The sequence below is a fragment of the Phragmites australis genome, chromosome 2 (assembly GCF_958298935.1).
Source record: "Phragmites australis chromosome 2, lpPhrAust1.1, whole genome shotgun sequence".
Taxonomy (NCBI): Eukaryota; Viridiplantae; Streptophyta; class Magnoliopsida; order Poales; family Poaceae; genus Phragmites; species Phragmites australis.
In genome coordinates this window covers 22,376,601-22,387,056 of record NC_084922.1, presented here as the reverse complement: position 1 = coordinate 22,387,056, position 10,456 = coordinate 22,376,601, and the positions used below count along the sequence as shown (strand labels likewise).

At 42.7% G+C, this 10,456-nt stretch overlaps 1 protein-coding gene across 1 annotated transcript; it reads left to right on the top strand.

Annotated features, from left to right (window-relative positions):
- Positions 1 to 741: 741 nt before the first annotated feature.
- LOC133903462 (probable RNA-dependent RNA polymerase SHL2) lies at positions 742 to 9,499 on the top strand. Its single transcript, XM_062344852.1, has 2 exons — positions 742 to 1,413; positions 9,079 to 9,499. The coding sequence occupies exons 1-2, from the start codon at positions 742 to 744 to the stop codon at positions 9,124 to 9,126; spliced, it is 720 nt and encodes a 239-aa protein (XP_062200836.1). The 3' UTR covers positions 9,127 to 9,499.
- The last annotated feature ends 957 nt before the right edge of the window (positions 9,500 to 10,456 follow it).

Sequence of the window (10,456 nt, the reverse complement as noted above, 5' to 3'; positions counted from 1 at the left end):
ACGCCCACCAGGGCTTATTGTCTGCCACCAGAAGTGGAGAGCTCAAACCGCGTTATCCGGCATTATCGTGAAGTGGCGGACAGGTTCTTGAGGGTAGCTTTTATGGATGAGGGTATGCAGTCTCTGAACAGCAATGTGCTGAACTTCTTTCCCGCGCCAATCGTCAAGGACTTGATGTCAAACTCCTTCCAGCAGAAGACAACAGTGTACAAGCGTGTCAGAACATTTTTGACAGAGGGTTTCCACATGTGTGGCCAGAAGTACTCATTTCTTGCATTCTCATCGAACCAGCTGAGGGACAGGTCTGCTTGGTTCTTCGCAGAGGACAGAAATAAGAAAGTGGATGGGACGGTTCACAAGTAAGAATGTAGCAAAGCACTCGGCTCGAATGGGGCAGTGCTTCTCATCTACATATGCAACAGTGGTGACACAACCACATGAGGTCAATGAGTGTCTTGAGGATGTTAGTCATAATGGGTACATTTTGTCTGATGGAATTGGCAAGATTACGCCGGACCTGGCAATGGAAGTCGCTAAGAGGCTACCACTGAAAGATAGTCCTCCATCCGCTTTCCAGATTAGGTACGCGGGCTTCAAGGAGAAAATGATGGGATACGACTTTCCTTGAGGCCAAGCATGCACAAGTTTGAGTCCACCCACACTGTGTTAGAGGTGGTCTCGTGGACAAAGTTCCAGCCAGGATTCTTAACCGTCAGATTATAACCTTGTTGTCCTCCTTGAATGTCCCAGATGCAATCTTTTCACAAATGCAGAAGGCCATGCTGTCTAATCTCAACAGGATTTTGTCGGACAGTGATGTTGCTTTTTGAGGTTGTAACAACCTCTTGTGCTGAGCAAGGAAACACTGGAGCACTGATGCTGAGTGCTGGCTTTGCACCTGGAGCTGAACCACACCTGAAAGCAATGCACTTGGTTATAAGGTCCGCACAGCTACAGGATCTCTTGGGGAAAAGAAGGATTTTTGTGCCGAAGGGAAGGTGGTTGATGGGCTGCCTTGATGAACCTGGGGTCCTTGAGCAAGGACAGTGCTTTATTCGGGCCTCAGTTCCATCACTGAATAATTGTTTTGTGAAGCAAGGTTTAAAATTTCCCTCAGCAAACAAAAATGCAGAGATCATTGTTGGTACAGTTGTAATAGCAAAGAACCCATGCCTTCACCCAGGGGATGCCCGGGTCCTTGAAGCAGTTGATGTACTGCATCACCTTGTTGATTGCTTGGTCTTCCCCAAGAAAGGTGAGAGGCCACATGCCAATGAAGCATCTGGGAGTGATCTTGATGGTTACTTTGTGACATGGGATGAGAAACTTATACCTCCTGGCAAGAAGAGTTGGAACCCTATGGACTATTCTCCAGTCGAAGCAAAACAGCTTCCACGCCAAATATCTCAACATGTAAGTTAAATCATTCTTGGCATGTGGGTGTTTCTTCCATTAAATATATTTATTATGTGTTTAGATGTTTTCAGTGGTGTGGTTATCTGTTACATCATGCGGTACTGCCAGTTTGTCCACTTCTTACTGTGCAAAATATCTTGCTAGTGGTTACGTTCTATACACGAAGCACGCACATAAGCATATGGATTTTGGCTCGTGTAAATTAGTACATTGGGTGTGAAACAGGTACAACAACAACGACAACAGTCTTTCTCTCGAAGCACGCACATAAGCATATGGATTTTGGCTCGTGTAAATTAGTACATTGGGTGTGAAACAGGTACAACAACAACGACAACAGTCTTTCTCTTAGGTAAGTTGGGATAGACTAGAGTTGAAACCTATAAAATTTAACTAAAAAGATGATGATAAAATAATAATAAATAAATATAGTAATAATAGTAAAAAAGTAAAAGTAATAACGGTACAAGAAGAATGATGCATAAGTTATGGTTTTGGCATGTGGATTGCGAACTTCTACGCGTTTCTATCCATTGATAGTTCTTTTAGGATATTCTATTTTTTCAAGTCTATCTTTACAGACTTCTCCCATGTTAGATTTGATCGAAGATTTTTAGCCCATTTTGTTGCATATTTTTTGCTCGGTTTTCCCTTAATTAACCGAGCACTACAATCTGTCGAGCTTTCTTCTTATTAATATAACGAACAGCTTTCCTGTCGGTTCAGTTTTTTTAAAAAAGGTTTAGTCGACCCCTATCTCTCTTCGTATTATCAGTGCGCTTTAGTATCTCGATATGTATAGATGACTTTGGAGGCCTCCGTTGGATCTGTCCATACCATCTTAACCGATGTTGGACAAGTTTTTCTTTAATTGGCGTTACCCCTACCCTATCACGTATATCATTATTTCGGATCTGATTCTTTCTTGTATGGCCACAAGTCCATCGCAACATATAGATCTCTGCTACACTTAACTGTTGTACATGTTGCCTTTTAGTTGACCAACATTCGGCTCCTTACAACATCACGGGTCGAATAGCTGTCCAATACAACTTACCTTTCAGCTTTTGTGGCACCCTCCTGTCACAAAGTATGCTAGAAGTTTGGTGCCATTTAATCTATCCTGCTTTGTGAACTGCCGATCTAATGAACCTATTGAAGAAATAGGAGATGTTTTGAGTAGACTAATCACAAGAGAACACATTGGGGTTTTTATACAGATTCGAGTCTTCTTGAGGATAATAACCCTACGTCATGTTTATCTTGTATTGATCTGAGCTTGTTACAAGTGGGTATGTGGCTAGCCTAAATGGATCTAAACCTAGTCGGTGATTTTCTTACTCGGTTTTGGGTGTCTTCTCATTTGTTGAAAGGTTTGGATGACTTTTTTGACTTCTATTGGCTCTTGCTCGACTTATTTTCCGCAGGGCCTCTGGTTCCGTGTATATATGGGAGTATCGTACGTCCTCTGGACTCATTTATGTTCTTGGAGATAAATCTTCCCATTTACGAGATGTCTTGGGTACCTATGTGTAGTTTTCTTTCATCTAGGGATCCCCTTTCTAGAGATAGAGATATATCCTAAAAATACAGGAAACCCTGGGATGCCCGGATATGGTAACTATCTTGTATTCATCATCAAGCCCTTCATTAGTACGTGAAATGAGGCTTCGACGGATCAATTACATGGCCAGCAAATATAAGCTTTTTTTTTACCATATCATCGAGTAAGACTCAGGCCCCTAATTACGGTGAAGCATCTAACCGAGTTCTCCGATAACCTACTCGAGATTCTGAACGCCTCCAAGTTCTCAAGCGAGTCCTCGAGAAGATGTTCCATCCAGATAGATTTTCTAATCGATCTGTAAATATCATCCCATTGTTACAAAGGTACGAGGGAGATAAGACTCATCGTTGGCTAGGCTCGGAAGTTGAACTGTCGTAGCGGAAATTTTGCGTAGTGTGAAAATATTCTTTGTGACGAGCATGGAAGAGTTGATGTACCATCTTTTCAACTGTACCCAGTGCACTGAAAAATCCAGCGGACAAACGGGTGCATCGGCGACCGCCTCTTTGTTTGTGCGAGCTAACTAAAAAGATGTAGGTTCGATGACTACGCATCCCTTGGGCGTCTGTGGCTTATAATGTGTTCGCGCCTGAAATTAATGTTTGGGAGATGAAGCGATGCATCTCTTGATCTGTTGGCCTATATAAACCTTCGGGTGCCAGAGCTCGGCTGCATCAAACCTGACTCTGATCATGGAACCTCCTTCGTCTGAATACACACCTCCTGACTATTCCACATCCTCCCCCGAGTACTCATCTCTTACCCTGCCGTCGTTTCCCATTGAATCTAGTTCGGTAGTGTTGGGACTATCGTAACCGAGCAAGGTGTGGGATGGGGGGCCTTCGGAACCTCGAGGTGATATGAAGGTTGAGCGCTTGAACAAACGAAGTGGAGAACTGTGCACTGTTATTAATGTCTCTTCTTCTTTTTTGGTTATAATACCAGCCTATTTATAGGCTGTACCTAACCACTCCCGCTACAGTTTACAACATTACCCCTCTAACTGCCACATTCTCAGAATATCTGTGGGTAGTTCGGCACTTTCCTAAGCCCGACCAGCCTATTAGCAACTCTATCCTTTGTTGTCTTCGGTTAACAATGGTCACCCTTCGCTCTGTTCTTCGACGATCCACGCTTGATGACACCTTCGACCTCTCTTCGGTCGTCCTTCTAGTGGCGCCAAGCGAAGATCTTTGACTGGCCTTCAAAGGCCCAACGATGGCTTTGCCTGCCTCGAACCTCTAGCGTCCCTTTAGTCCTCCGCAACACTGAGCGAAGGCCTTCGGTCTATCTCTGAAGGTCCAGTGTAGGCTTCGTCGATTCCATCCATTGGAGATGTTCCTACGGTTCTGCCTCGAAGAGTGCCTTCGGGGTGTCGTACAATTCCTGCACATGATAAACCCACGACAACTGTAAGCTATCAGTAACCAGTGGCCGCAGAGGTCTTTGACTCAGCTTCTGAATGGGGTCTGTGAGACCATTCCCCAACATCAACCCCCCATGTGCAAGGTTCCTCTTTGATGGGTCGAACTCGTGAATCAGATGATATCACCAAACGCCATCCCTTTCGGCCCGTCGAAGGTCTCGTGCTATTTTATTCACTTTCGGCAAAGGACAATGAATTTTCTATTAATGACGGTTTATGTTACGACGTTTCGATTTTCGAGGTGCCAGTTACTATTTATTCAGCCTAACTGCCAATTAAGAATTGGTTCAATTCCCAATACACGCCTTTTCAACTGCCCTCTTTTTTCACCATTATATATATAACACCCTGCGGTTCATTTTTACCACTCACTTCAGTCTTGTGTGCACAATTCTCACGCTCTACGCGAAGGTACTCAAAATCCTTCGCTGTCCTAACCCTTTGGACCTAACACCAGGTAGCGCAAACTGATAGCTCCGAAAGGCAAGACCAGTAGGCTGAAGACCCATTGGATCGGGAAATCAAAGGTCGACGAGACGATCTTGGTCGGTCTTAATAAAGAGGGTTTGATATGTGATTTGATGAAAGCCATGCTTCCAAAAGACCAAGAGACCCAACACCAGAAGAGATGAAGCTATTGTCTTCATGGACTATTTCAGAGCTGGACTTCGCCTACCCTGGGATGAAATGGTGGCGAAGGTTCTTAAGATTTTTGAGATCTACCTACATCAGCTGACGCCAAACGCTATCGTCCGGCTCATCCTGTTTGCTTGGGCGGCGAGATCCAAAGCAGTGAAGGCTTCAGCTAGAGCCTTTGTTGCGGCCCACCAGCTCCATCACTAGTCGAAGGCTGTCTTTGTCGACAACATATAGAGTGAAGCCTGTCTTTGTCGACAATGTACAGAGTGAAGCCCACTATGGCTGCACGAACTTCACCTACTGTTGACCTGGTTGATGTTGTCTCTATCGATCACATAACCTTCAGCAACTCTTCGACCCACTTCCCCTTCGGTAGACCCTATAGGCGTGTGGCCACACCTGTCAAGACGATGCCATTCGGCCTCTCCACAACTCCATTTGGCTGAGGATGATGTACTGAAGCGAAGCGAACTTTAATTCCCATATCTTCGCAAAATTGTTTGAAACCTTTGCTATCAAATTGTGTCCCATTATCGACTGTTATTTTGCGAGGAGGGCTAAAGCGACAGATGATGTTTTGCCACAAGAGCTTCTGAACATTTTTTGAAGTTATCTTTGCTAGCGGGATTGCCTCCACCCATCTGGAGAAATATTCAACTGCCATCATAGCATAGTGAAGATTTCTTGAAGCAGCTGGCAACTGGCCGATGATGTCAATCCCCCACTGAGTCAAAGGCCAAATCGATGGGATAAGTCGTATCTCTGACGAAGGCCTATTCGAGCCCTTCTCCATATACTGGCACTTCGCATAGCTTCGGACCATGGTCTCCGCATCAGGGATGGCCCTTGGCCAATAGAACCCTTGCATGAATACTTTCCTTATGAGCGCTCGAGTGCCGATGTGCGAGCCACACTATCCTTCGTGTATTTCTTTAAGTAAATCCTTTCCTCCGGAGTCAAGAATCTAAGGAGAAGTGACTACGTAGAAGGTGGTCTCTCAGTGACAGAAGAGAGAGTAGCAGAACCTGTCGGTGCAGAGCCAGAGGTAGCAACTAAGTGATGAAACATCATCACAATCTCCTACTGAGTGTTAGTTGAACAGGTAGCCGAGGTAGAAGCACCATGGGAACATCGAAGATGCTTCTTCTTTCGGTAGCAGTTCGTCTCAACATGACCCTCCTTGCTACAGTAGGCGTAGTGAGGGCGACCACCACCACCACCACCTAAAGAGGCTGCAGAAAGCGAAGGAGTCGTACGAGGAGCATACATCTATTTAGACAAAGATATACGCGCAGTAGGTGGACGAGCAGCCAACACTGAAGGAAGTGGCAACAATCCAGAACCATGCAAACAAGTCTCATCTGAGCGTAGCTCCGTAAGAGGCTTTACAACTGTGACACAAGGATGTCGTGCAAGCAACTGAGCTCAACGTTGCTCAAACTTCGGACAAAGGCAAGTCAGGAACTCGTAGAGCCATCGAAAGTCACGTTTAGCATGCAAATCAAAGCAGCACTGATAAGAGTGGCAACCGGCAACACAAAGAGAGTTCAACTGATGCCACACATCCGATATCTAAGTTTAGAACACATTAACTATGGCATCACCCTGGTGAAGAGATTGTTATTGGAGAATAACAGACAAATAGAGAACATCCTCAGATGGCTTATAGGTCTGATGAACATGAATTCATATCTAAAAGGCAGTATAGAACTCAACAATCTTAGAAGAGAACATGTGCTCCACACTAGAAATCAGAATAGACGCTGCACAAGCATCATCATCCATCCACTGAGCATAGTTAGACAACCGATCATGATATAGCTCCAAAGCTTTTTGATAGACGGAGACAACCTTCTCATAAGCAGTTGTGGCGATATCAACAGATGTCTGCACGGGCTCCGTCGAAAACTCAAGGGAAGGTGGACAAAGAATGTCGCCACAAAGAAAACCTCAAAGACAAAGCCCACGCATGTGGACGCGTTTATGTTGTGCAAAGTTCCGGTAGTTGGCACCATCAAAGATTACCGAGCACCGAGCAATAGAAACGGTGCTTGACGACATCCGGAAAAGGTGACGAACGACAATGAGAGCACAAAAATAGCGGTGAGCAACAAGTAGCAATAAATGACGACGAGAGTGCAAAGAAAGTGACGAGATGCTGCGATTTTTTTTTGCTTTTTTTCAAACTAATGAGTTATGGAAAGAAGAAATAGTACTCGACTCAATATAGAACAACACGTGTCGGCTTGATTTGACTCACACCAGAGGGCAGTAGGTGCGCAGGGAGATCGGCGGGCGTGGATCTCTAGCAGGTGCACAGGAGATGAGGTCCGGTGTAGTAGCCGAAGCGGGAGTTAGAGGGTGGCTAAGCGTGGGTGGCCAAGTGCAAGGGAGGCTGAGTGCCTAGGCACGAGAGACCGGCGCAGGGGAGGGGCGCAACTGACCGATAGAGAAGAGGAGAGAGCTGACAGGAAGTCAATGGGGTAGGTGGAATAGATCTAGATCGAGACGAGTTGTCGCGTCCTTGAAAAACCTAGCTCTAATACTATATTAGGAATAGTAACTTGTATTCCCTGAAGGCCCTAAGTCAATATATATATATATACACATATAGGTGACAATATGCGAGGAACCTTTATAGTGTTATTCTACACCGAACCCTACCCGGTACAGCTCGCCTGCATGCACCAGAGCGTGTCACATGTCCCAGCAAACCGCGCGCCACCATGCACCACGTAGCGCGCTTGCACTGTGCCACGTGCCCGTCTAGTAGGTGTCGATAGTTTTCAGTATTTCTAAACAAACTGCTGAACACTATTGAGCACTACTGGAATACTAAACTATTGAACACTACTGAGCACTACAAAGCTATTCTACACCACTGGGTATAGAATAGTTGTTCCAATACGCTCAGTAGTTTAGTGTTCAGTAGTTTCAAGTTTACACCACTGACACTAATGATACTACTAGCAACTACTGATAATTACTAACACTACTGACTAATTCTATTATGACTTGGAACTAATGAATATTAAACTATTGACGACAACGGACACTGCTGAACAGTTTTTCTATAACTTGAAACTATTGGACAACTACTGATATAACTACTGAATAAAACTACTGACAACTACTGAAACATTGAAATCATAATAATTTTTAACACTTCTAGCATCGAAACCATAGTAATTTTTCAACACATAGCTTAATTTTCAACCTATAGTAAATTTTCACACTTGTCCTTGAAAGCACCCAACCCATGTAAAATTATCGAAGAATTCAAGTCATAGTAATTCTCACACTTGTACTTGAAAGCATCTAACCTATAGAATAATTAAAAAAAAAACTAGAGAATTACTTAGATGATGTCTACTAGACAACTATAAAGAATTACTGGATGATAAGCTATTGGACAACTATTGAGCAGGTGGCACAGGACAAGCGATAAGTGGCGGGCACGTGTGCGTGGGGGCGAGTGAGCTGGGCGGCCATGTGGCGCTCGTGGGCTCGACTAGGCAGGCGCGAGCGTGCGGCTGGTGTGCGGGCCATGTGCTACAATAACTAGCGGGGGGAGTGGAGGTTGGGCCTCGTGCTATAGTACCGGTGGGGGGGGGGAGGGGAGCAATGTGGGTTGGGTTGGTTAGTTGGGTTAGACCAGGTTGGATGTTGGATTTTAGTTTAGAATATTATACTACATCATAGTTGTACAATAGCATATATATACATATATATAAATTTGAGTTACTATTCAGTATTAACATAATAACCAGTAATATTTATCGTTAGCGTACGACGATGTAAGGATATAATATTATAATAACTTGTCCACTTCTTGCATGTAATTTTATATTCAAGAATTACTATTTGGTATTCTTCAGATACTATTTAGTACTGTTTACACACTGTGTGAATAGTAAAAACTTAATTTAATATTATTAAAACATTATCTTGAATAGTACCAATAATACTAAAATATTCAATATTTAAAGCGAACTTTCTTGATTCAGTGGTATTCTGTGTTGCTATTCAGGATCTTTGCAGGTTGACGAAATCAATAATTCAGCCGGTTGCACAATAGTTGTAAAAATCATACTCGGTACTCACCATTCTTATCACTAGTTTATTCAGGAGTAGCAAAGCATTTTATGGTTATCCCTAGTCATGAATATATGTGATAAGTTTTTATCATCACCCCAAATGGTTCCACCTAAAGGAAACACTTCTCTACGGACACAAAGTTCTTCTTTCACTATTATGGCTATTCGAGATGCAGGGATTACTTGAGAACTAACGAAGAGATTTCTCATATAGGGTACATAGTATAAAACTCATCTCATATAGAATAGGAGACCAAAGAATTTTCAAAGACAGCACTACTTTATTTCCATAAGCATAGCATACAAATGGGTTTTCCCTTTCGGAAACCCCAAATACTTATTTACACACGGAGGATTACCTTATAGAGGTGGTAGCACAATTTCTTTCTTTAATATAGCCTATTTTACAAGTGGACTATTACTAGAAATGAAAGAGAGTGCTATGGATGCTCTCGCTTTGCTCTGGAGGATGCTTGATGGCTGGTGGCTAGTGTGTCCTCTGTCTGCTGTTTAAAGCTACCTTTTATAGCCGTGAGAGGGGCTCTTTCCTCTTTATTTAATTTTATCTAGGTAGTAGTTAGGAATCACATAGCCTGTAATATTCAGAATATATTTGCCTGCTGATGGAATGCGTCTGCTGACAAAGCGTGAACTCACGTGAAGTTGGCTTTTATTCACTTCTGCCTGAGTATCTGCTTGAGTGCTTTCATTTATTGGTGTCTTCGTCTTCACATAAATGTTTCTGATTATTAGTGTCTTTAGGTCTATCGTCTTCTGCTTGAATCAGAGAATGTCTTCATTATCTGATTCAAGCAGAAGACGATAGACATAAAGACACCAATAATCGGAGATATTCATGTGAAGAAGACACCAATAAATGTGAAAATTTACTATAGGTTGAAAATTAAGCTATGGGTTTAAAATTACTATGGTTTAGATGCTAGAAGTGTGAAAAATTACTATGATTTGGATGCTTTAGTAGTTGTCAGTAGTTTTATTCAGTAGTTATCTCAGTAGCTATCCAGTAGTTTCAAGTCATAGAAAAATTGTTCATAGTGTCAGTAGTCATTAGTAGTTCAATATTCAGTAGTTCCAAGTTAATAAAAAATAAAACTTTAAAACAACCTGAAAATTACATACGTTACCAAAATTGCAAAGGTGATACTAATATTAGATTCATAAATTATAAGTTAAGAGTTTTCGATGATTTAGATTCTATTATATCATAACAATATATTTAAGATAATAGGCGGCACAATGTATCTAAATTTATGAAGAAAAAAATAGATTTAGATATCGAAATAAATTATT